This window comes from Pinus tabuliformis, chromosome 6 (assembly GCF_031772625.1).
Source record: "Pinus tabuliformis cultivar Carrire ecotype Pingquan chromosome 6, CPIR1, whole genome shotgun sequence".
Taxonomy (NCBI): domain Eukaryota; kingdom Viridiplantae; phylum Streptophyta; class Pinopsida; order Pinales; family Pinaceae; genus Pinus; species Pinus tabuliformis.
Genome location: NC_142292.1, coordinates 42,463,394 through 42,491,277, shown reverse-complemented (window position 1 = coordinate 42,491,277; position 27,884 = coordinate 42,463,394). Strand labels below are relative to the sequence as shown.

At 41.0% G+C, this 27,884-nt stretch overlaps 1 protein-coding gene across 2 annotated transcripts in view; it reads right to left on the bottom strand.

Annotated features, from left to right (window-relative positions):
* Positions 1-4,024: 4,024 nt before the first annotated feature.
* The window catches only part of LOC149257128 (D-amino-acid transaminase, chloroplastic-like), a 109,028-nt gene continuing 85,168 nt past the window's right edge, over positions 4,025-27,884 (bottom strand). The window contains exons 4-5 of one of the 2 annotated variants that reach the window (XM_089413627.1): positions 4,747-5,432; positions 4,025-4,527 (exon numbers count right to left, since the gene is read on the bottom strand). In XM_089413627.1, the coding sequence (XP_089269753.1) occupies positions 4,406-4,527; positions 4,747-5,432 (808 nt within the window). In that variant the 3' untranslated portion in view covers positions 4,025-4,405. The remainder of the gene's footprint in view (positions 4,528-4,746; positions 5,433-27,884) is intronic. The other variant, XM_089413630.1, reaches the window with a different exon arrangement.

Here is a 27,884-nt window from a genome sequence, read left to right as displayed (position 1 = left end):
GTGTGCTTTCTTCCCTCTCTGAAAGACTCTGCCTTAGTGGATGTCTCCACTCTTGGATCCTCTGCATGTGGCTGCGCCACATCAATCTGAGGCTTCTCAACCTTAGGAGCTAAAAGCTCCTCATCTGCATGTAGCTCAAGCTCCCTCTCAAGGGAAACTCACATGGCCTTCTCCTCATCGAATCTAACATCCCTGCGAACCATTGTCATCCTGCTAGTCGGCAAGTACACCCGATAGTTGTGAGGTGTATCAGTGTACCCCACAAATATCCCCAAATCTGTTGTCGGCTCAAGCTTCTTCCGTGCATCTTTGGTTACATGGAAATATATTGATGACCCAAAAACCCTGAAGTGACCAACATCTGGCCTCTTATGGGAATAAGCCTCTTCTAGTGTCTTCATCTCAAGTATCCGATGTGGGCTACGATTTTGAACAAACCATTGTGTTGCATGCCTCAGCCCAAAAGTGTAGTGGTAGGCCTTGATCATGCAACATCGCCCTCGATGCCTCTACTATGCTTATGTTCTTCCTCTCAGCCACCCCATTCTACTGAGGGTTATGGGGTGTCGTCAACTCTTGTTTAATCCCTTCTGCTGCACATAATTTCTTAAACTCGTTTGAGACATACTCACCACCGTTATCACTCCGTAGAGCTTTAACCTTCTTGCCTGACTCTTTCTCCACCAATGCTTTAAACTCACAAAACTTTGTGAAGGTTTGATCATTTTTCTGCATGAAAAATATCCATCATTTACGAGAATAATCATCAACAAATATAACATAATACCTGTGTTTGGCTGTGGACGCTGTCAAAAATGGTCCACACACATCTAAATGGACTCGCTTTAGAATAGCTTCTACTCGACTGCCTCTATTGTGAAAGGAAGACTTGGTGTATTTTACCAAATTACACCCCTTGCACGTATCCAGTTGCTCAAGCGTACCTTTGGGAAGACCGATAGAGATCTGTTGCAATATCTTCAAAGCCCCATAATGCAAGTGGCCCAATCGCCTATACCACAACTCACCAACGTCTCGGCTCTGCACCCTTTCTACTTTTGTGCTCAAAGCAGCACACTCCTCTACCTCCCACTTATAGAGATTCTTCACCCGAATCCATATCTTCTTTACTTGACCCGTGGCTATGTGTCGAAGGAATGCCTTTCCTTTAGAGAAGATCACACAATATCCTCGATCCTTAAGCATGGCAACGGATACCAAGTTGTTCTTCAGCCCGAGCACATACATAACATTCTTCAAGGTGAGTGGAGCACCATGCTCCCTCTACAAAGTAATCGTGCCCAATCCAATAACATTATACTTCCCGTCATCACCCATCTCAATATGCATCTGGAGATCTTTCTCGTCTAGTTCACTGAATAAATCTTTGTCGCCAGTCATATGGAATGAAAATCCACTATCTAAGTACCACACACTTCCCATCATTGATGACACCATGCATGCAATGAGGGAAAGATCCAATTCGAATTGACAGGCCAAAGCCTCACCTGTCGCTCCTCCTAAGGACTTCTTGAGTGGACAATTTGTAGCAAAATGGCTCAGCTCATGACAATCAAAGCACTTAACTTTCGTCATGTCTTTCTTCTTACCTCCATGATAAGAATCTGATTTGGAATGGGAAGCTTTCCCTTCCCCTACTTTGTCTTAAACGCTAAGGCACAATTCTCTTCATCATTAGTCTTTGATGAAGAACCATCCCTGGTGTTCCTCCTAATCTCCTCTTGCATCAAATCCGACCACAGTGGTTCCCAATCGGCAACATATTTCGACCATTTACAGAGTTCTAATAACTATGCCAACTCTTTGGGAGTCCTAGAAGAGAAAGACTCACCATATCATCCTCGACAACCGTGATTCCAACACTTCCAAGTTCATCACGATACTGAGTGAACTTGGTCAAGTATTTTGGAATAGTCTCGCCTTGCTCCATTTTGATTTTTCGAAGTTTGTCCTTAAGTGGCAATTTCCTTTGGTCACTGTTATTCTAATACAAGTCCATCGATGCTCTCCACATGGCATACAGAGTTTCCTTGCCATGGAGACTCAAGACAATGTGGTTTCGAACTTCCTCAAGGATTATCCACCTCACCTTTGCCACACACTTCTTCCATTCGGCCAAATTCTATGCATCCGATTGTGTTGGCTTAGGAATTTCTTGATCAATGAATTATTTCAAGCCATTATCCTCTAGCACAGCTTCCATTTTATCCCTCTAGGCTATAAAATTCGAGTTGCCTCCAAGGCATACTTAAGCCGCAAACCATAGAACGCCATCTGTTGATTCTGATGTATGTATTGTAAATTTGAATTTCACCTGTAACCCAAAACTCAAAACTTCGGAATCTCCTCTAGTATATTGTTCTTAGCTCTAATACCACGTAGAAAATCCTGTGGATTCACAAGCTCATGCAATTTATTAAAACACATGACAAGAATCTATTTCTACTTTCAACCAACGGAAACCAATAGATCGATGAAAACAATATGAACAGGAAGAAGATAAATCAATGGCACATAACACAAGATGTATTTAGGGAAAACCATTGTTCAAAACACCACTATCTTTATTTATTATATCAAAAATATGAGTGAAGATACAAAGCTTGTTCTCACTAGAACAATTCCGCACAAGTTAGCTCTTGGCCAACACTTAGCCATTGCTCTCCAAGTCCCTAATCCCTTACGTAATTCCTAGGATGAATAACCCGTATTTAAAGGGAATTCATGCTTCCAAAATTGCGCAATCCAAACATAGATTTTTCTCTAATTGCATGCATGATATTTACAACTCAGTAAATCACACAACTGATAGTACATTGTCCCTGCACTCTAGTCTCAACTGCGTCTTTCTCAGAATCGACATGCATGAATTTCTGATGAGGGAATCTTCAGTTAACTAGAGTGACACTTGTGGATACACTACTGCATCATCTGACTGATAACTCTCTATTAGTTCCTCAAACAGTTTGGAACTAATTTAACTGAACTTAACTCAATAAACTGAGTGATCTAATTTCCAACTCAATTTAAACTCATACTAGACTCCTAAAACTTAGGGAGAACATATACATGACTTCAGAAAGACTTCCAACTTGAAATTCATAAGCTAATTAAATTAATTAAATTTCATTAACTATTTACAAATTGCTATGAGAATAAAATTCGATTTTAATTTTCAATTTAATTCAAGAACAAATTCAACTGGAATTTCTTGTTGCAATTTCTCAACAACATAATAATTTTATATGTTTTTTTTATTATTATTATTAAGTAGATTATATATGTTAATATCATATATAAAAGTGAATCTATATATAAAGTAATTTCACATTTAAAATATCAAAAGTATATATTTTTTACAGAGTGGAAAAATCTATCATAAGGCAGTGGTCAAACCAGATTGAGGACAATCATCTCTGGTTACTATTCGCGAATGCACACTGACTCATCACCATTATTCAAAGACAAAAGTATATATATATATATATATATATATATATATATATATAAAACCACCAAAAAAGAATATTATAAAATGAAAATGTGATTGTAAAAATTTTCAAAAACTTAAGAAAACTTTGTAAATTATTTTTAAAAATTACACATTAATTAAAAGTCAAATATGAGTTTGACACACTTACAAATGAGTTTTTCATAACATTGAGATTTGATGTGTACACTAATATAACATTTGGTGACAAATGTAATTTTTTTGATTTTTAATTTTTTATAAACAATGATATTTGCATTAATATTGAAAAAAAATTAATATGTATTTTTTTCATAAATATTGACATTTAATGTGTGTACTTTTTTCATAAATATTGAAATTTAATATGTATATATGACATTTAGAAATCTTTTTATTTTTTATTTTTAAAATAATTTTTATTTTTAACCAATTTTATTTATAACTCTATCAAATTAGTCCATCTATATGAACCAATAAAAAATTAAAAACTATTTTAATTTTCATAATATTCAATTTAATAATTATAATAAATTCATCTCCATAATAGTCATTCTTCATTCCTTTGGTTGAGCATATTCTGTAGCGCATCGTGTTTTCCATATTATAAAAAAGTAACTACCCACACTGCAATTTATATTATAACATTCCTGTGGTGATAACCAATTTTTCTTTACAACTGCACCCCTTCCTGATATATTTCTTCTTTGTTTTCCTAACATATCAATCTTCTTATGACGACGGCAATAAGAAAGCAAGATCATGCCCTCACGCATGCCTTCTTATTGTCTGGATTATTTACCGAATATGTCCAAAGAAAGAGGCTGGGTTTGTACAAATGACGCATGTAAGAAACAAACACTCTCCAGACGTGGTATGTCTATCATGTCTCAGTACTGCCAAACTAGATGAAGCTCATTTGACAGATTGAGAATTCTCCACTCCATATGGAACAGGAATGCGTACGCTTGCAGGTCCGGCTTTCATGTCCTCCAAAAGCAGATTTAAAAGAGCAAGTGTGACAGGACCTTCTTTTCCTGCAAAGAAATAACCCATCATCAATCCTAGTTCCTCATCATAACCCTTCTCAGAAGTTATGCACTAAGAGCACCGTAATTGACAGGTATTAAAATAACCAGGAATTATGTTTTTAGTAAATACTTACAATTGAGCCACAACTCACACACTTTCCTCTTTTCCCATATGTTATAACTGAATAGATTAGCTAAAATAATACAGAAAAATGCAAGAATTACGTATGAATTTGGTACCGTTTCCAATTGGATGCTCATCCCACATAACCACTGGGAGAACATACACCCCACTTCCAACCAGCATCATTTCTTCTGCTTCTTTTCCTTCTTCTACCTTTATATTCCCTACTCGAATACCCTTGATAAGTCCTTCTTCTAGGAGTCTTGGTGCAAGAGCCAGCAAACGCTTTGCAGTACAACCACTCAGAATTTTCTCAAATGAAGGCATTAAAAGTTCTTTGTTTGTATTGACAAATGCAACATTCATGTTTGGTCCTTCAGCAATGAAACCTTCATTATCAAGCCAAATACCAGCAAAAGCTCCTTTTTCTTCCGCTTCCAATTTAGAGAGAACATTGGGTAAATAATTTACATTCTTCATGACTGCAAATTCAGGAGGCTTCATAGGTATTGAGGAGGTTACAACTTTTACACCCTGTCTATGTGTTGATGACTGTTCTTCAATAACCACTGCATAAAAAGCAGAAGTAGGGCAACCAGATGAAGAAAGCGAGAAATCTCCGGGACCTGCAGTTAACCAATACCGTAACGCTCCTTGTTTGCATTGTGATGCAGCTACTGTTTGCACAAGAATACTTCTCAAATATGAGCGATTAAGAGGAGCAAGCTTGGCCATTGATGCAGATCTTAGAAACCGGTCTAGGTGGGCGTCCAACTCATAAAGGTAGCTGCACATAAATAAAAAATATCAATCACTTAGTCTGACCTGTCTATACTCTTATGTATTTTATGTCACTCATCTTCTGCTTTTATTTTGAAAGTAGTAAACCAGATCGGATGTAGATAGACAAAACGTTAAAAGTGTTTCTTGAACAAGTCAATCATATGTAATCCCTCTTCAATTGACATTTTTTTAACAAGGTATGGATATGATCAACAAGATCAATGTAACGTATATATGTTGAAGTTGCTCTAAAACGGATACGGGGTTTGAAACAGGTATGGAAAATTTCCAAAAAATCGTATCTGGATATGATATGGTAGGAAATGGTACATAATAAAAAAATTAAATATATATATATTTAAAAAAATAAAAATTTCATATTACCATTCATATTTTAGAATCTAGATTAGATCTAAAGACTAAAAATTCCAATTGCTGCAATAGGATTTCAGTAGTGAAATTTTCACAATGAACAAAAGGGCTATGAGGAGGGCTAACAACTAGGTAATCAATGGCTACTATGATTAGGAAGTTGAGGAGTTTTTTATTCGTCTTGGACTCCTTATACTTGTTGAAGGGTTTGTGGAATTAAGCCCTAAAGCAAGAGTTGGAGTGCTAATGCAAGTAAAGTTTTTGTGATGCACATTTCGTTCATCTCCTTGATAGCATATGGAATGACTTGGTATTGATGCTAGCTTGTTGTTGATCCCTTGGTGTAACCGCAAGATGAAGAAACTCTAGCCCGTATAGTTCATGCAAAGAAAAGAAAGGAAAGCATCATACATCAACAACTGATGTTGAGGACAAAGATGAGCATCCACCTCAGAAGAAGACTAAGGAATCTAAGCTTGATAAGATTGAAGATGGACTTCATTGATTTCTGCAAGGAGGCAAGGATCAAGAGGGAGTTGAAAATTCCCTACAACCCTCAACAGTTTCCTTCTTAATCAAGAGATGAGTACTTCATATTTTTCTCCCTTGATTATTATTATTATTATTATTATTATTCATTGGTCAACCTCTTGTTTTTGTATTTTTTGCTTGGTTATGATTATTTCCTCCATGGCCTTCTAAATGAGGTTTGTAGGGAAATCATGAAGGTTGCCAAGGCAATGATTTTCGCGACAAATGGCAGCATAAGAAAGAACAAAGCAAGGCTTATGACAAGAAGGTTCTCCCAGTAAGAGGGAGTAGACTGCAAGGATATGTTTGCTCCAATCTCTGATGAATAGGCTTAAGGGCCTGAGAAGAGTTATTTGTGTTCAAAAGGGAGAAATTGTACACAAACATCAAGACTAGGAAGAGCTTCCAGTTTCGAGGGAAGCAAAGGCTAAATGGAAGGAGAAACCTTCCAAGAGGATGTCATGGATTGAGATTGTCAAGATGCTCAGAGACAGGGCTCTAGGAGTAATATGCCTTCTTTGAGGAGACCATGTAAAATAGCAGAAGAACCTGCTTACATGACTGAGGGAGCAACAACAACACAAGAACTTGCTTATGTGACAGAGGGAGCAACAGTGGTAGGACTTGTTTGTGTGAGAGGGAGCAACAGTGGCAAGAGGATTTGCTTCTATGATAGAGGGAGCAACCAAGACTACCACAGGAAGACTTGCTTCAATGTTAGAGGGAGTTGGCCTCAGAGATTGAAATGAAGGATACTGGCCAGATACGCTATTTCTTGGGATTGTAGATATGGTGATTCTCACGATGTACAGGCAGTTGATTGGATCCTTGATGTACCTTGTTAACACCAGGCTTGATATTTACTTTGCAGTGAACACCCTAAGCCAGTATATGGTCAAGCCAAGGCAAATACATTGGGTTGCAACAAAGCATGGTTGAGGTACCTGCATGGTATATTAGATATGGTTTGAGATACGCCTCAGATGGTGAAGTGAGGCTACAAGATATACATATTTAGATTGGGTCCGGAGTGTAGAGGATAGAAAGAGAATATCAAGGTCCTACTTCAGCTTGGGATCAACTATGATATCTTGGTTTAATAGGAAGAAAACTTTTGTTGCACTCAGCTAAGAAGAGGTAGAGTACCTATTACACAATTTTTTGTCACGCCTCTTGCACTATTGATTTGGGGTAGCATTGGATATGCTCTAGCCACGAAAATTGGTGGAGAGACTAAAGCATATGAGATCAATACCTAGAAATGGTTTGGGCAGATTCTAAATAGTTTGAAAGATATTAAAATAATTAATATTTTTAATGGAGTCCCTAAGTCTAAACTTACGGAAAATAAAATATTAATGTGAATTAATATAAAACTGTGTTAGAATGGTCCAAAAGTAATGGATCAAGCCAGATCTAATCTTAGCCTTTGATTAGGGACTTAATCTCGGTCGTTGAATTTTCAACAAGAAAAGTATAAGAGGAGGCTTGAGGGTCACTTGGAGTACACACCGAGTCGATCAAGATTTCGATTTTCTGGGGTAGGGTTTGCTGAGGAAATCGAAAGAGTGATCAGAGTTGTAGCTGAGGGGCAGTGAATACAGAAGCAGAGAGGCAGAGATAGAACCAAGAGGATCAATGCATAAGCCAGGAGAGGGACGCAGAGCCAACCAGAGGTTCATGTAGAGCCAACCAGGGTTCACGCAGAGGCAGCCAGGAGCTGCGGAGTGCCTCAGAGAGTCAACGTGGGTGACGCAGAGGCTCTAAGGGCTGACACAGTGCCTCCAGAGGCTGACGCAGGGCAAGATAGGTGACATTGGGCCAGAAAGGGCTGACGTTGGGGTTTTCATAGGGCAGATTGGAGCTAGGAGTTGTCAGATTGTTTATTCGGGGTTTCAGCCGAAACATCTATCTCCGACTGAGAGGTACTACTGCCGAGATTATTCTATGTTGGGTGAGCCGGTTTTGGCACCCAGATTGTATTCTGAAATTGCTTAATAATTAAAACCCTCAGATAGCTGCACTGGTTTTCCCGCATTGGTTTTTTCCAGGGACATTGGTCCAAAAACAACAGTGTCACTTGTGTGCTTGTTTTGTTTTCTTGAGTTGATGATATGTAATGTGTTGAGCATGTACTTGTATTTATTTTCAGTATTTACATGGTAAATAACTTGTTAATTAATCAGAACAAGTAGGCAGAAATAAATCAGAAAAGTACATGAAGGGTTTCTAACAGTTAGACTTAGAAATTCCAACATGCACTTCCCTATGACATACCCCGAAGCGCCCAAAAAAATGACCATAATGCAATGTACTCATTCATATATGCAGCTCAAATCCTTCCTTAGACATTGATTGGAAAATGCCTTGATCTTCCCCTGAAGGAAATAACTCTTAAACCCTAATTTGAGAATCCTCGCTCTTATGAGACTAAAAATCGTGATGGTCACCTGTTGTATTATACTCAACCCGCGATGGCATCAGTCTGTTTACTTGTATACCTGTGATGATCCCAAAAAGGCAATTTTCCTAAAGAGGATGAGAAGCTTCGTGATCTAGAAGCTTCCACCGCAGTGAGCTGGAGGTTGTTCGATGTAGATGAGGTCGAGTTCTCCCAACTTGGCCTCTTGGTCTTATCCCTATGAGATACCTCCTTGAGATGAGGACCTGCTCCTATCTTTGGAGAGATCCTAACTCCCTTTCCCAGCCTATATATTCATCCTCTCCCATTCCCAAATGGTTGGTCTATGTATATTTGCACCCTTATGCTAAGATTGTGCCTATATGCTACTCATTTGGCTTGGAGAAGGAGTGCTTGGAGAGCCTAACTTGGACTTGGACATTCATTCAAGGAGAACCTATTGACATCAAGGTTTGGTTGTATGCTTCCTCCTTTATTCTATTAATATACAACTGCTGGTTGATTTACCCTAAATGTGTATGCTCATGTATCATTTATCTTAACGCTCCTTGATCTGTTAAGTAGGTTACTTTTGAATATGTTGGAAACACTGAGAGGGGGGGGGTGAATCAGTATTTCTTACTATTTATTTTTATTTTTTTAATTATTCTAGTGATTGCCAACAACCTATATAGATATGTATATGTATACACAGAACACAGAAATCAACAGCTGAATTTAATGCTTTTATTAAAACTCAAGACAATGCAAAGAAATAAATACAATATAAGTATAAATCTGATTGTGAATAGTTGCCAAGCTCCAACTTGGACTTCAGTGAGGCTCCAACCTCCAAAGCACCAACTCTGTTTTGTAGTGGTTCTGCACTTAGGAGCACCTACCCCAATGACTTCAGTCTTGTTCAGTTCTAAATAGGTATGCTGCTGCACTCTATTCAGCTGAGGTTGTCTCACTTCTGCTCTCCTGCCTCTACTGCTTCTGCTGCCTCTACAGCCTCCGTTGCTTTTTCTGCCTCTAGTGCTTCTACTATCTCACCCTCGGGTTCTTCACCACCATAACCACACCAACAGTTTCTCTGTTTCTACTGTTTTATACATTCCCATGCCTTTGTCCATTTGTTTCCGCTTACACCGTCTCTTAGACTTCCTCTTCAGTCGTTGTCGTTTCCTCTGACTCGCTTGATCTTTCAGCTTCCCTCCTTGATCGTTGTGACTTTTAGCTCTGCTATAAGATTAAGCTTTTGATGGGTAAGAAGCAAGTTTGGCAGTGTTGGTTGTGCTTTCAAGAGGTTCGCAGCAGTTGGTTTTGTTAGCTCTGCTACAACTTCAACATTTAAAGGCCAAATTTAGGTTTGGTGGCTGGTTTGTGCTGAGAAAGCAGCGCGCAACAGTCTTTTCACCTTCCTCTCATTCGGTTTCCTTACACTCTTTTAACCTCTTGCTGCTTCTATTCTCCTCTAAATCCTTCCTAAACCTATATTCTCCTCCGCTCCCGCTTTCAGCTGTCTCTGTTTCTTCCATGAAAATCTTCTTTCCCCGCATTCCTCCATCCTTTTACAGAACTCCTCGAAGCCCTGTGCCTTCATTCAATCCTCAAGTTAACCTTCTCCCTGTCATAACAGTGGGAAACCTTTGTAATTAACCATCTTCCTTGATCTCCACCGTCGATCGCCCACGATCCGACGGTCTCCACTATGTTTACCGCATGATTAAACCCCACGCACTTTCCTCGTCATCTGACCGTCCGTCGCATGATCAAACGGTAGTAACAAGCCCCAATCATGTGACTTGTGCGCACGTTAACCCGCAAGGGCAGTGGTTTTTGTCTGCCACGCGTTGTGATCTTACGGGATCGCGCCATCGTATACGGATACCGCCGAGCCCCAGTAAGCGGTGCGGGGAAACCGCCTGCCGCCCGAAACCGTTGTTCTCTCGCGCGTTAATCTCCGTGCGTCTTCCACCTCCGTCAACCATCAGATCTGCCGCATCCAGATCCAACGGCCTTCGTTCCTCCATCCATATTTCCTCCCGATACCTCCTTCCAATGTGATCTCCATCGTTGATTTATATGATTCGACGGCTCACGATGCACTCTAGAAAGCGTTATCTGTGGTACATCCGATGCGATCTCCACCGTTGATTTATATGATCCGACGGCTCACGATGCACTCCAGATAGCGTTATCTGTGGTATATCCGATGCGATCTCCACCGTTGATTTATATGATCCGACGGCTCACGATGCACTCCATCTGCTCCGATGGCTATGTGTGCTCCTCTTCTTCAGCTCTGTCTGCTCCTCTCGTCTCTATCTGCTCCTCAAATATTGCCATATTGACATCAATGACAATCTGTGTCCAACAATCTCCCCCTTTGTTATTGATGGCAATATTCTTCTGCTTTTCCCCCTTTGACATCAATGGCAAAGGGATGCATATGGACTCCCCCTGTCAAACTGCTCCCCCTGTCCTGCTACATCTTTATGAATTAACTTGAGTGATGATAAAGAAATAAACCCCATCTTTTGACGCAGATGTTCGAATGCTTCTCGAGGAAGAGGTTTTGTGAAAATATCAGCTATCTGCTCCTTAGTACTGATATATTCCAGGATGATGTTTGTTCAGCTACTTGTTCACGGAGGAAATGATACTTGATTGGTATGTGTTTGGTTCTTAAGTGCATCACGGGATTTTTGCTGAGACTGATAGCACTTGTGTTGTCACAATAGATGAAAATTGGTTGACTTGTACATATGTCGAGATCTTTTAGAGCTTCCTTCATCCATAGTATCTGAGAACAACAGTTTGTTGCAGCAATATACTCAGCTTCGGCTGTGGATAATGATATGGATGATTGTTTTTTGCTGAGCCAGGATACCAAACAGTCTCCTAGGAAGAATGCATTTCAACTAGTGCTTTTACAATCATCTATACTTCCAGCCCAATCAACATCGATGTATGCAGTTACAGTTAGTGTTGAGTCCTTTGGGTACCAAAGACCGAAATTAGAAGTTCCTTTCAGATATCTTAGAATTCTTTTTACATCTAATAAATGGGATTGTTTGGGAGCAGATTGAAATCTTCCCACCATTCCTACTGCTTGCATTATGTTTGGTCGTGTAGCTGTTAAGTATAAAAGGGCTCCAGTCATTGACCTGTAATGAGTTTCATCTACTAGAGGGGAGTCATCATCTTTGCTCAGTTTGCAGTTTGTGGTCATAGGTGTGCTCATGGGTGCACAATCCTCCATTCCATATTTTTTGAGCATGTCTTTGAGATATTTGGTTTGAGATATACACAATCCTGCTCTAGTTTGAGATATTTGAAGTCCAAGGAAGTGGGACAGCTCTCCTATCATTGACATCTCAAACTCTTTTGACATGTTTTGAGAAAATTCATGGCTCATTTCATCATTATTACTAGCAAAAATCAGATCATCAACATAAACAAGAGCAACTAGTAACTTACCTTGATCTGTCTTTATGTATAGATTGCTTCCAACCACTCCCTTTTTGAAGCCTTGTTGTTGTAGATAGTGATCCAGTCTTGCGTACCAAGCTCTAGGAGCTTGTTTCAACCCATATAAAGCCTTTTTCATCTTACAAACTAAGTCCTTTCCGGCTGTTAGATCAAAACCTTCTGACTGCTCCATGTAGATTTCCTCCTTGAGTTCCCCATTTAGAAACGCTGATTTCACGTCCATTTGATAGATTTTGAATCCTTTTGAGCAAGCAAATGCCAAGAACATCCTGATAGCTTCCATATGGACCACTGGTGCAAATGTCTCTTCAAAGTCAATTCCTTCAATTTGTGAATAGCCTTTGCAGACAAGTCTTGCCTTGTTTCTGATAACCTGTCCTTCCTCATTCATTTTATTTTTGAGCACCCATTTGGTTCCTATTATGTTTTTGTCCTTTGGACGAGGTACCAGCTCCCATGTCTTGTTCTTCTCAATTTGGATCATTTCTTCTTCCATGGCTTTTACCCAATGAGGATCCTTACTTGCTTCTGCAAATGTTTCTGGTTCTATCATAGATAGGAGGGCAATGACTTTTCTCTTGGGTGTAATTGTTATCCTTCTTCGAGTCTGCACACATTCATCTTTATCGCCAATGATCTGCTCTTCTGGATGGTGTCTTTGGACATACTTTGTCTTAGAAGGGCTATTAGGTGGTTCTCTTTCCTCTTCTTCTTCTTCTTCTTCCTCATCTATTTCTTTTTCTTTAGGTTCTTCTTCTTCATTGAGAGAGTCATCTTCATGTTCTTCAATTTCCTTTACTGGAAGATCTTCATCAACCTTTACATCAATGCTTTCCACTATTTTCTTCAGTCAATAATTGTAGCACTTGTAAGCCTTGCTCCGTGTAGAGTATCCAAGAAATATCCCTTCATCAACCCGAGAATCAAACTTTCTTGGTGAACCATCATTTATTTTTATGAAGCACTTGCTTCCAAAGGTCTTGAAGTACTTCACTGAAGCAGGTCTTCCTTTCCATAGCTCATAAGGAGTTTTATCACAATTTGGTCTTAATTGAGTTCGATTCAGTGTGTAGGCAGTTGTCCTTACTGCTTCTCTCCAGAATCTAGGCTGTAATCTGCTGCTAATAGCATAGTTCTTGCCATTTCTTGGACTGTTAGGTTTCTTCTTTCAACTATCCCATTTCGCTGAGGTGTTCTGGCAGCCGAGAGTTCCCTTTTAATTCCATGAATATTATAGAACTCACTAAACTCGTTTGATGTGAATTCTCCTCCTTTGTCTGTTCTGAGGCACTTAATTTTTGAATCTTTTTCATTTTCTACAAGGGCTTTTAGATTCTTGAAACACTCAAAAGTTTCAGATTTATACTTTATGAAATATATCCACATCATTCTAGTATAATCATCAACAAATAACACAAAGTACCTTTCTCCTTGGAGTGCTTGATTTCTAGTTGGCCCACATACATCAAAATGGATGATCTCTAAGGGCTTCGATGTAGAGTGTTCCTTTTTCTTGTGGCTGATTCTGATCTGCTTTCCATGTTGACATGGACCACATACTACTTGATTTGGTTTGAACAGCCTTGGAATGTCTCGTACAGCTTTGATCTTGCTGATATTGATCAGATTTTCGAAGCTTGTATGTCCAAGTCACTTGTGCCACAGCCAACTCTCATCTGTCTGACTCAGGTAGCATTTATTTTCTTGAATCTTGTTCAGAATGTAAATGTTGTCTGGTGTCCTCACCCCTTTTGCCACAAGTTTCCCTGAGGCAGAGTTCCTTATTTCACAGTCTTTGGTGCTGAAAACAACCTTATGTCCTTGATCACAGATTTGGCTGACACTCAAGAGGTTGTGTTTGAGTCCATCAACTAGCAGAGCACCTTGAGCTTTTCCTTTTCCATTGATCAGAGTAATTGTTCCTTTTCCTGCAATTCTGCCAGATCCACTTCCAAAGGACACATTCCCTTCCTTTTTGCTCAGTGAGACAAACTTCCTTCTGTCTCCTGTCATGTGTCTGGAGCACCCACTATCTATAAACCACTGGTTTCCATTATTTTGAGCATATAGAGCCAGGTCGCATTTGTCCATGCTGGAGTTCTTGCTACTCGTCTTTCTTCCTTTGAGTGGGCAGTCTTGTTCATAGTGTCCATTATTGTAGCAGAAAGAGCAAATTAGATCAAATTTGGTCAAGGGATCAAATGAATTAAAGGTTTTGATTTGTCCCTGCCTTTTGGGGGCATATGAGTTGATTATTCTATCCTTTAGCTTTGTCTTTTCACTTCTGCGAGCCATACAATGTCTGGCTTGATGACTGAAGTTTTTACAGTGAAAGCAGTGTCCAAGAAAGATGGTTTTGTACTTGTTGAAGCAACCATGGTTTGAGTTGATTTCCTTCCTGGGAATTACTCCTCCCTCGTTCTTTGGATTTGCGATGGGCCCTTGGTGGAGTACAGGTTTGTATTTGCTATAGTGTCCATGATTCGACTCCACATTCTTCTTTGGAGTAATTCTCTCTTCATTCTTGGGATCTGGGGTGCACTTTTCATCTTTTGGATTGCAGGAAAGTGCATCGGCATAGCTTTTCGCATTATTCTTAGTGCTTGAGGATTCTCCTTTGAAACCTATTCCAGACTTGTCATGTTGAGGTTTTTGATTTTTCAGAATACTCTCAAGTATTTGAGAGCTTTTACAGCCCTTTTTAATTTGCTCCAACTCCTTTCTCAAAGACACTATTTCGGTCTTGCGTTCTTCACAAGTCTCTTCCTTTTCTTTAAGCTTTGCTTCCAAGAGATCTTCTCTCCTTCCTATTTCCTCGTTTTCCACTTTGAGATAAATGATTTTGTTTTGTAGTTTCTCATTTTCTTCAATGGCACTTATTAACAGTTCATCTACATTTCCTTCCAGCCACGAGTCATCATCATCTGCGAGTGCCATGAATAATGCTTCTTGGCTTTCATCATGATCGCTTTCCTCATCTGATTTCCTTTTGATGACCATAAACTCATCCTCATCAGACTCATCTTGCTTCGAGAAGAAGTTTTCTTATTGAACCCTTTCTTTTTATGTGCCATTCTTTTAGAATTTCCTTCATCATCACTGTCATGTTTATGAGGACATTTTGCTGCATAATGACCTATTTTACCACATTTAAAACAGATAAGAGGATACTTGCCTTTAAGCTTAGATCCTTTCTTCAGTGTTCGTACAAATTGAGCCAATTCGGATTCCACATCTGACTCATCCCTACAATCATTCCTTTCTTTCCCCTTCTTTGACCTTGAGGCCTTGAATGCTGCATCTTTGGAGCTTGGGCCACCTTTCCTCATTTCATAGGCAGTGAGAATTCCATGGAGTTCATCCATTTTGAGGATATCTAGATCCTTTGCTTCTTCTATAGCGCTTATTTTGGAGTCAAACCTGTCTGGAAGAGACCTTAATACCTTTTGAACAATGGTACTTTCTTCAACTTTTTCGTCCAATCCTTTCAGGGAATTTACCACTTCAACTACTCGGAGGAGGTATGCTGCAATATCTTCTTCATCTTCCATCCTCAAACTTTCAAATTGTCTTCTGTGAGTTTGAAGCTTTGCCTTTTTTACTTGTGAGTTTCCATCGTACAAGCCAACTAGCTTCTCCCACATTTCTTTGGCCGAGGTACAGTGCATGATTTTTGTAAACTCAGAATCAGTGATTCCACTAGTGATGGAGTTCATGGCCTTCGCATTTGCGATGGAGGCTTTCCTCTCATCTTGGTCTGTTGGAAGAGTGGAAGTACTTTTGTATTCATTTTGAACAAAATGCCAGACTTCAGGGCCAAGGGACATTAAGTAGTAAGTCATTCTTTCCTTCCAGAAACCAAAGTTAGTGCCATCAAATAAAGGAGGTCTTCCTGATGCTTCATGGTTTCTCATCATGGCTGCGGATCCTTCTTCAAGCTGTTAGGCTAGTATGAAGAAGCCTGCTCTGATACCAATTGTTGGAAATACTGAGGGGGGGGGTGAATTAGTATTTCTTACTATTTTTTTATTTTTTTAATTGTTCTAGTGATTGCCAACAACCTATATAGATATGTATAAGTATACACAGAACACAGAAATCAACAACTGAATTCAATGCTTTTATTAAAACTCAAGACAGTGCAAAGAAATAAATACAATATAAGTATAACTCTGATTGTGAATAGTTGCCAAGCTCCAACTTGGACTTCAGTGAGGCTCCAACCTCCAGAGCACCAACTCTGTTTTGCAGTGGTTCTGCACTTAGGAGCACCTACCCCAATGACTTCAGTCCTGTTCAATTCTGAGGCTCCAACCTCTTGGGCTCCAACCCAACCTTGGTATAAACAGGTATGCTGCTGCACTCTATTCAGCTGAGGTTGTCTCACTCCTGCTCTCCTGCCTCTGCTGCTTCTGCTGCCTCCACAGCCTCCGCTGTTTTTTCAGCCTCTTTTGCCTTTGCTGCTTCTACTATCTCACCCTCGGGTTCTTCACCACCATAACCGCACCAATAGTTCTCTGTTTCTACTGTTTTATACATTCCCGTGCCTTTGTCCATTCGTTTCCGCTTACATCGTCTCTTAGGCTTCCTCCTCAGTCGCTATCGTTTCCTCTGACTCACTTGATCTTTCAGCTTCCCTCCTTGATCACTGTGACTGTTAGCTTTGCTATAAGATTAAGCTTTTGATGGGTAAGAAGCAGGTTTGGCAGTGTTGGTTGTGCTTTCAAGAGGTTCGCAGCAGTTGGTTTTGTTAGCTCTGCTACAACTTCAACGTTTAAGGGCCAAATTCAGGTTTGGTGGCTTGTTTGTGCCGAGAAAGCAGCGCGCAACAGTGTTTTCACCTTCCTCTCATTCGGTTTCCTTACACTCTTTTAACCTCTTGCTGCTTCTATTCTCCTCTAAATCCTTCCTAAACCTATATTCTCCTCCGCTCCCGCTTTCAGCTGTCTCTGTTTCTTCCATGAAAATCTTCTTTCCTCGCTTTCCTCCATCCTTTTACAGAACTCTTCGAAGCCTCGTGCCTTCATTCAATCCTCGAGTTAACCTTCTCCCTGTCATAACAGTGGGAAACCTCTGTAATTAACCATCCGCCTTGATCTCCACTGCCGATCGCCCACAATCCGACGGTCTCCACTATGTTTACCGCACGATTAAACCCTGCGCACTTTCCTCGTCATCTGACCGTCCGTTGCACGATCAGACGGTAGTCGCAAGCCCCGATTGTGCAACTTGCGCGCACGTTAACCCGCGGGGGCGGTGGTTTTTGTCTGCCACGCGTTGTGATCTTACGAGATCGCGCCATCGTATACGGATACCACCGAGCCCCGGTAAGCAGTGCGGGGAAACCGCCTGCCGCCCAAAACCACTGTTCTCCCGCACGTTAATCTCCGTGCGTCTTTCGCCTTCGTCAACCGTCAAATCTTCCGCGTCCAAATCCAACGGCCTTCGTTTCTCCATCCATATTTCCTCCCGATACCTCCTTCCGATGCGATCTCCACTGTTAATTTATATGATCCGACGGCTCACGATGCACTCTAGATAGCGTTATCTGTGGTATATCCAATGCGATCTCCACCTTTGATTTATATGATCCGATGGATCACGACACACTCCAGATAGCGTTATCTGTGGTATATCCGATGCGATCACCACCGTTGATTTATATGATCCAACAGCTCACGATGCACTCCATCTGCTCCGATGGCTCTGTGTGCTCCTCTTCTTCGGCTCCGTCTGCTCCTCTCGTCTCTATCTGCTCCTCGAATATTGCCATATTGACATCAATGACAATCTGTGTCCAACAGAATATGCTATTTGTATTTGCATGCCTTGTTGTGTCTTGATCTCTTGTGCAGGTGTATAAATGCTATGAGCAGCAGGAATGCGCCCGTGATGCAAGTGATACAAGCTCTTCAACAAACGAAGACATGGTAGCATCAGAACGAGGTAGGCCATCTTCTTCGTCTCTCTTTTCAATTGTAACATAGGAAAATGTCCAGTAGATTGTCATGTAAGTTGCTAGTCCCACTCATTGGACTAAAGGGATCGTCTCTGTCTGCAGAGAGGATTTACCTAGACAACAGTACCCACATCTATCTAATAGTATCCTTCCTTGATATGTGAGGAATTATATGATCCCTCACACCATCCAGAATTATGCAACTAACTTTCATATCCTTGGTTATGTGTTCTATTGCTTGTACTGGATCTGAAGGAACATGCACATCTCTTCTTACTAAATCCCAAAGATCATTCATCTTCAGAATCCAGGTAATTCGCTCCTTCCAAGGGCTGAAATTTGATACCCCATCCAACCTATCTTCATATCTCAAACAGTTTAATGATGACATCCTTGCAGATAAACCATGGCCACAAAACCCAACTACAAAATGTTTAGAAATAATTTTGTTGCTGCAAAAGGGAAAACCCTCTGCTGCAAACCCTTGTGATCTCAAATCTATCTCTTTGAGTCTTCTAGATAGCTCTGATACCATGTTAAATTTCTAATACATCCTAGATTTATTTCCTCATGGCAATTTGATTTATCTCTAGTTTATTATTTATTTACTCAAATAATAAGTGAATCACCAAAAGATAAAATCACCGATATATTTAACTTCTAGAATTAAAATTTTGAAACGGAAATCAACCAAAGAAATCAATCACGCATTGCATAATTAATTAACCCACAAACAATTCTTTATATTTCATTATCCGGAAAATCTGGGTATTTTGACCCACAAAGATACAAAAAGAAATACAATCTAGAACCTGCAACTAGACTCCCTTCGAATGAATTCGGCCCAGGTAAATCAGCCTCAAAGAAATTTTCCTCTAGATGAAATCGCTTTAAAGAAATTAGCCTCCAGCAATCGAATATGTGCCCTCCATCAACTTGATATGCACCCTGACATTGATGTGCATTGGTAAAACCCCAGCACTCTAGCAACTCGACCTCCTCGAGACAAACACGATCTCCTTCAGGAAACTCAGCGCTGCAATCTCGTCTAACTCATCGCTCTTGGATTCACTCAAACCCACTTGCACTTATTCTTTCTCTACGCACTGGTCACCAAACCACTTGCACTGCAAAGAAAATCACTCTCTCTTGTGATGACTCGGTCACATACTTGTGCTCGTCATTGTGTCTTCACCTCCATTGTTAGCCTCCATTTATAATCTTTATTGAGTCCAAATCCCAAACCCCAATCTCCCCTCTAGAAACATCTTGAATCTGTTGATTTGGGGTAGCATTAGATGTGCTCTAGCCATGAAATTGGTGGAGAGGCTAAAGCACATGAGATCTCCATGACCCAGAAATGGTTTGGGCAAATTCTAACCGGTTTGGGAGATATTAAAATAATTAATATTTGTAATGGAGTTCCTAAGTCTAAACTTAGGAAAAATAAAATATTAATGGGTATTAATATAAAACTGGGTTAGAAGGTTCCAAAAGTCATGGATCAAGCCAAACGTAATCTTAGCCGTTGATTAGAGATGTTATCTCGGCCGTTGAAGGACCAACAAGAAAAGTAAAAGAGGAGGCTTGAGGGTCAGTTGAAGAATACACCAGAGTGATCAGTCATTCAATTTACTAGAGCGGGGTTCACTAAGTAAATTCAAATCAGTGATCACTAACGAGGGGCAGTGACTACTGAACCAAAAGGCAGAGATAGTGCAGATAGACCAGTGCAGAGGTAGAGAGGCAGACGCAGAAGCCAGAGCAGGTCGCGCAGAGCCCAGCAGAGATAGCGCAGAGGCCAAAGGGCCTGCATCATCCACGCAGAGGGCAACAGGAATGACACAAAGGGTCCCAGAGGTTGCACAGTGCCTTACAGAGCTGATGCATAGGCCAGGAGGGCTGACATAGTGCTTCAGTGTTGCTGGAGAGGGTTTCGCGAGGCAGGTTTTCTGAATACCTACGTCCGAATAGAGAGGTATTACTGCCGATTATTTTTCTCTATTGGGTGAGCTAGATTGGCACCCAGTTGTACTCAAGGATAGACAACATAATATATAAACACTCAGAATTGTTGCACCAGTTTTCCCGCATTGGGCTTTTCCAGGGATGAGTTGTCCAAAAATCACAGTGTCACTTGTGTGTTTGTTTTCTTTCAGCTGTTGATCTGTAAATGGTTGAGACTGTATTGTGTTTATTTCGTTATTTATATGTTTTAAATAAATTGTTCATAATCAACAAGTAGAAGAAATAAACCAGAAGAATACAGATTAAATTTCTAACGGATAGACTTAGAAATTTCAACATGGTATCAGAGCGTGGTTGCAGATCACAGGAGAGCTGAAGGGATCAGTGGAAGCAGAGCATTTGCAGCAGAATCAGCTGTCCCGAGTGATGGAAGCTGATCCTTGCAGAAAGCGACAAAAGAAGGGTTGACGCAGAAGGACTGCGTCATCAGTCCGAACCAGAGAGAGGCCAGCACAGAGGTTGAGGAGGGCAGAAATAGGCTCATGCAAAGCCACGCAGGGACCAGGAAGGTTGACGCAGTTGGCTGAGGGAGCATTTTTTCGATGAGCATCGGATGTGCTCTAGCCACGAAAATTGGTGGAGAGGCCAAGGCACCTGAGATCTCCAATACGCAAAAAGGGTTTGGGCAGATTCTAGACAATTTGGGAGATATTAAAATAATTATTATTTTTAATATGAAACTGTGTTAGAATGGTCCAAAAGTCATAGATCAAGCCAGATTTAATCTTAGTCGTTGATTAGGGACTTAATCTTGGTCGTTGATTTGTCAACGAGAAAAGTATAAGAGGAGGCTTAAGGGGCACTTAGAGAACACATTGAGGGAGACTAGTCAATTCAATTTCTAGAGCGAGATTAGCTAAGAAATTGAACCAGTGGTCTGGAGAGCAGTTAGGAGGCAGCAAGTACGGAACAAAGAGACGGGAGATCAGCGCAGAGGTAGAAAAGGCAGACGCAGGGCCAGAGGGAGCCACGCAGAGACTGCACAAAGACCATCAAGGCCTACGTCATCCACGCAGAGGCTATAGGAGTGACGCAAAAGGCCAGAGAGGCTATGCAGAGTCTCAACAGGTTGACGCAGAGGGTTTCAGGTCACGCAAAGGTCAGTAGCGCTGACGCTGGGTTCAGAAGAAGTGTTAGAGAATTTGCCTATTTGTGGGTAAGCTAGTTTGGCACCCTGTTGTACTAGAAAATTGTTGAATAATAAAATACTCCCTTACTACATCGGTTTTCCCACATTGGGTTTTTCCAGGGACATTAGTCCAAAATAACTGTGTCAATGTGTTGATTCTTCTGCATATGTTTGTTTCTGTATTATGGTGTGATATCTGCAGCAGTATTTATTTTAATGTTTATTGAAGTAATTTCATGAATAACTTATGGTGAAATAAGTAGGAAAAGTAAATCAGTTGTTGCAGTGATAGAATTTTCACATGGTATCAGAGCAAGTAATCAGAGACAGAAAGGGAAAATCAGTTAGGGGTCCATACCACGATGCAGAGGCATCCACCTCAGGGAACTCACGCAGATTTTCAGAAGATTGCACAAGAGAAAGAGATTTCAATTTCTCTATGTTGGCTTCCAGGCTGGAAGAAGAAGTGGCGTGCATGACTAGTGTTGCATCATCAGAAGTATGGTATATAGATAGTGGAGCCTCGTGGCATATGACGAGAATCAGGGAGTGTTTCTCATAATATCGAGAAGAGAATATAAAATTTTAGATCACCATGGGGAACAAGGCAAAGTGTACTCCAGTAGGGAAGGGTACCATAGTTTTTCAAACGGAATCGGGAGAGCGATTTCGTGCCACAAATGTGTTGCATGTACCAAGATTGGCGATGAACTTATTTTCCGTGTCACAACTACAAGGCAAAGGCTATGACATCTACTTCATCAAGGAAAAGGTATATGTCAAACACCCGAGCTGGAAAAAGAAAGTGCAGATCGGGATCAAAAGTAATCGGTTGTATAGATTACAATTAGAATCACCAATGGCACTAATAGGCAGTCATGGAGACAAGGACTTGGACGAACTATGGCACAAAAAGATGGTCACTTGCACCATGGAGCTCTGAGAATTCTCAAGAGCACTGTAATAGAAGTTTCGGATCTGAGTACGAAACAAGATGATATATGCAGGGGATGCGCTCTAGGAAAGTATGCCAAGGAGGCATTTCCTAGGAGCAAACAGAGGGCCAAGAGTGTACTAGGATTGATACACTCAAATATCTGCGGACCTATGTCCGTCAAAGCTCTCAGTGGTGCCGATTATTTCCTTACCTTCATTGATGACCACTCGAGGAAATCTTGGATTTATTTTCTGAAAACCAAGGATGAGGTTTTCTGTCGATTCAAGGAGTTCAAGGCTCTAGTGGAGAATCTGACTGGGAAAAAAATAAAAGTTTTGCACTCGGATAATGGTAGAGAGTATGTCGATAAGGACTTCACTGATTATTGCACTAAGGAGGGCATCAGAAGAGAGTGCACATCTCCCTACAATCCGAAGCAGAATGGGGTGGCAGAAAGAAAAAACAGGACTATTGTAGAAGCAGCTAGGGCCATGCTATATGATCAGGATATGCCAAAATTCTTGTGGGCGGAAGCATGCAACACAGCTGTCTACGTTTAGAACAGGACTCCTCGTCGGGCATTGGGCAAGATTACTCCAAAGAAAGTCTTCACTGGGAAGACGCCTGAAGTCAATCATTTCAGGATATTTTGGGAGTTTAGCATATCGCTGCATACCCAAAGAAAAGAGGAAGAAGTTGGATCAAACTACAAAAAAGGGATATCTGGTGGGATATAGCGAGAATGCTAAGGCATATAGAATCTATCTTCCAGGGAGCAAGAAGGTAGTAGTATGACGAGATGTAAAGTTCAAGGAGGACAAAGCTTTTAGAAGATCTCGCAAAATGCCTTCCGAGGAACAGTTGAAAGAGGATACGCTGCTCATGTCTCTTCAACCAACAGAAGTGAAAAATTCTTCCTCAGGTCAGGAAGATTCTCAAGATGAGGAGGAGGAGCGAACAGAAGCACCTGCTGGCAGAAGAAGAACTAGCAGGGAACTTCGTCAAATTCTACATGATGCAGAGAACTTCATCGGTGAGCCAAGGAACAGTAAGAGGGAGCAAAAACATCCAGACAGATATCAGGCATTAGTAGCTCAGGATAGAGAGCCTGCCAATTTCAAGGAGGCAACTTAGCGTCAAGTCTAGCTAGATGTGATGGTAGAGGAGTATAACTCCATAATGGTGAACGATGTCTGGGAGGTGGTGTCAAGACCTCAAGACAGATCTGTGGTAGATTCAAGATGGATCTACAAGATCAAATATGCTGCGGACGACAGTGTTGAGAAATACAAAGCCAGGTTTGTGGCTAAGGGGTATGCTCAAAAGGAAGGGATTGACTATGAGGAAACCTTCGCCCCGATAGCCAGATATACATCTATTAGGACTGTGATATCTCTTGCAGCCCAGATAGGATGGGAGATCCATCAGATGGATGTCAAGACAACATTTGTGAACGCGGTAATAGAAGAAGAGGTATACATTGAACAACCAGAGGGCTTTGAAACTCATGAGAAGAAATCTCATGTATGCAAACTGAAGAAAGCCTTGTATGGGCTGAAGCAGGCACCAAGAGCGTGATATGGTCGAATAGATGGCTACTTGCAAAAGATGGGGTTTGTCAAGAGTGACGCAGATCCGAATCTCTACTATCTGGTCGTAGAGAATGAGCCGCTTATCTTAGTATTATATGTGGATGATCTCTTTTTGATAGGATCATCCAGACTCATTGAGGATTGCAAGAAGAATCTAGCCACCGAGTTTGTTATGAAGGATCTGGGACGACTGCACTACTTCCTAGGGTTGGAAGTTTGGCAACAGAAAGGAGAAATCTTCCTTGGGCAAGGGAGGTATGCTACAGAAATCCTGAAAAGGTTCGGGATGGGAGACTATAGACCTATGGCTATGCCAATGATCACCAACTGGAAGAGGATTGATGCATCAGAAGACAAGGATGTCGATCCCACCCTATACCGGCAGCTCATAGGGTCCCTGATATATCTGGTCAATACCAGGCCAGATATTTGCTACGTTGTCAACACCCTTAGTTAGTTCATGGTGGAACCAAAGAGGGCACACTGGGCAGCAGCCAAACACGTTCTCAGGTATTTACAAGGAACAACTGATTATGGGCTCTTATACACCAAGGGGAAGGATATCAAATTTGAATGGATTTATTGATGCAGATTGGGCAGGAAATTTAGTGGATCGAAAAAGTACCTCTGGGCACTGTTTCAACATCAGATCATGAATGACCTCCTGGTGCACTAGGAAACAAAAGTTCGTCACTCTGAGCTCATCTGAGGCAGAATATATGGCAACAAGCACAGCTTCGTGTGAGGCCATATGGCTTAAAAAACTGCTAGTGAACCTATTTAGAAGAAATATGGAGGCGACTAGGATCATGTGTGATAATCAGAGTTGCATCAAACTCTCTGAGAATCTAGTGTTTCATGATAGGTCAAAGCATATTGATATTCGGTGTCACTTTGTCAGAGACTGTGTCCAACGAGGAGCTGTACAGTTGAACTACACTCCTACAGGAGAACAGGTGGCAGATATCCTCACCAAGGCCCTTGGAAAGTCAAAATTTGACTACTTCAGGGAAAAGATAAGGATGGTAAAGAACCCCTTTTAGAAGTAGAAATGAGTGTGTTAGCAGCATGAATAAAGAAGGAGTTGCAATGCAGATGCAATGTTGGGAGAAAGGACTACCAACAGCACAAATATAGAGGGAGTTGTCGTACAGATGCAATAGTGGCAGTAGTAGTTGCAGAGCCATGGGCAGCAGTACAGGATACAGTAGTGCAAATGATGTTGGGCAGGAAGGCTTAGCATCAGCACAAGAATCGATGCCGGATGATCATGGTGATGATCAGTGAGGAATATTGCTAGAGCACAGTCCTCGCTAAGAGGGAGTGTTGATTTGGGGTAGCATCGGATGTGCTCTAGCCACGAAACTTGGTGGAGAGGCTAAGGCACATGAGATCTCCAATACCCAGAAAGGGTTTGGGCAGATTCTAAATAGTTTGGGAGATATTAAAATAATTGATATTTTTAATGTAATCAGGGAAAATAAAATATTAATGAGAATTAATATGAAATTATGTTAGAATGGTCCAAAAGTCATGGATCAATCCAGATCTAATCTTAGCCGTTGATTAGGGACTTAATCTTGGCAGTTGATTTGTCAAAGAGAAAAGTATAAGAAGATGTTTGAGGGGCACTTGGAGAACACACTGAGGGAGACCAGTCAGTTCAATTTCTGGAGCAGGGTTAGTTGAGAAATTGAACTAGTGGTCTAACAGGAGATCAGCGCAGAGGCAGAAAAGGCAGACGCAGGGCCAGAGGGAGCCACGTAGAGGCCAACAAGGTCTGCGTCATCGATGCAGAGGCTGCAGGAGTGACGCAGAAGGCCAGAGAGGTTGCGCAAAGTCTCAACAGGCTGACGCAAAGGGTTTTAGGTCACGCATAGGTCAGTAGGGCTGACGCTGTTAGGATATTCCGACACATAGGATATAGTTAAGTTCAACTTGGTCTAGTATAGAGTTAGGTTAGAGTTAGGTAAAGTGTGTTTCTTTACCGTTGTACATTTTGTAACTTACAATCCGACGGTCACGATATGTAGTGATCCAACGGTTCACTCTCACCTCGGTATTACCGACGCTTGATCCGTGGCTTGACACCCGATTGGTCCATGAGTTCTATTTAAAGCGCATGGAGGGTCATTGTTCGGGTAATCCGTGCATGAGAGAAGGTTATGTAAATTTTCATTCTTTGATTAATAAATTGCCTGTAGTACCCACGTTGGGACAGGCCGTGGACTGTTTCCCTCCTTGCACTTTGAGGGTTTTAACCACGTCAAAAATACTGGTGTATTGATTTGAGATCTGGTTGTGAGCGGTGTCCTTTTGGTGTTCTTTCTGAGGAACTTACCCTGTAACTTTACAGCTTGTGCACAGTGATTTATGTGGTCCTCTTCCTGTTGCTTCATTCTCTGGCTGCAAGTACTTCTTAACTTTCATTGATGATTTCTCCAGACGCACTTGGGTATACTTCTTAAAACTCAAGAGCGAAGTATTTAACACTTTTTTGGCCTTCAAAGCCTTTGTTGAAAAACAATCTGGACATCAAATTCTTAAGCTAAGAACTGATAATGGTGGAGAATATGTTAAAAACACATTCATCAACTTTTGCACCGAAAATGGAATTCAAATGCAACATACTGTTCCATACACTCCACAACAAAATGGTGTAGCTGAAAGGAAAAATCGCACCTTAAAGGAAATGGCTAATTGTATGCTGCAATCTAAAGGACTCAGTCTTAGTTTTTGGGCCGAAGCAATTAATTGTGCAAATTATATAATCAATCGCACTCCTACTAAGGTTCTAGAGAATATCACTCCAGAAGAAGCTTGGAGTTCCATTAAACCAGATGTAAGTCACTTTCGTGTGTTTGGAAGTGAAGCATGGACCCATATTCCAGATGAAAAGCATAAAGCTTTAGAACCTAAGTGAGAAATGTACTTTTGTTGGATATTCTGAAGATGTAAAAGGTTATAGACTTATTCCATTTAAGTCCAAAAATGTTATCATTAGAAGAGATGTAAAGTTTGATGAAAATAAATCGGCCTGCGAGCCTAGTCCGGCGGATGTGCCACCTCTTCCTATCTCTTCTACTTTTGAAAACATTTCTTCTTCAGATGATGAAAGCGAGGATGATAATCCTCCCCCTCCTTCTCAGGATCCTCAACTTCCACGATGGGTCCATGCTACTCGGGATGCAGCAGGTGATCTTGCCGGTGATCCTACAGATCAGCGACGTACACGTTCTCAGTTTGAAAGAGCCTCTTCTTTACTGGCTCAAGCTCCAGTAAATCATGATCCTGACACTTTTGCAGAAGCTTCAGGCCATCCACATTGGGAAGCAGCTATGAATGAAGAATATCATTCATTGATGACAAATGATACATGGGATCTTGTTCCTCTACCAAAGGGACGCAAACTTGTTAGATGTAAATGGGTTTACAGAACCAAGTATGGACCAGATGGGAAAGTTGATAAACATAAAGCTCGTCTCGTTGCTAAGGGCTTTTCACAGGTTGAAGGCATTGACTACACTGAAACCTTCTCCCCTGTTGCCAAAATGAACTCTATCCGCCTTGTTCTTTCCCTTGCTACCTCTTTAAAATGGGAAGTCCATCAGATGGATGTTAAATCTGCCTTCTTGCATGGGGACTTGCAGGAAGAAATCTATATGGAACAACCCATTGGCTTCATATAAACAGACTCCAGCCTTGTTTGTCGACTTAAGAAATCCCTTTATGGCCTCAAGCAAGCTCCTCGGGCTTGGTATGCCAAAATGGATAGCTTTCTTTTAGAATCTGGCTTTTCTAGGTGTCATTCTAACAATACTTTCTACACCAAGAAAGTGGGCAACTCTCTTATCATCCTTGTTCTTTATGTTGATGATCTTATTCTTACTGGTAGTGATCCCAACCTTATAAACCATGGGAAGTCCAGCCTTAAAAAGAAATTTGAAATGACAGACTTAGGACACTTACACTATTTTCTCGGTCTTCAAGTCTTGCAATCCCAGGAGGG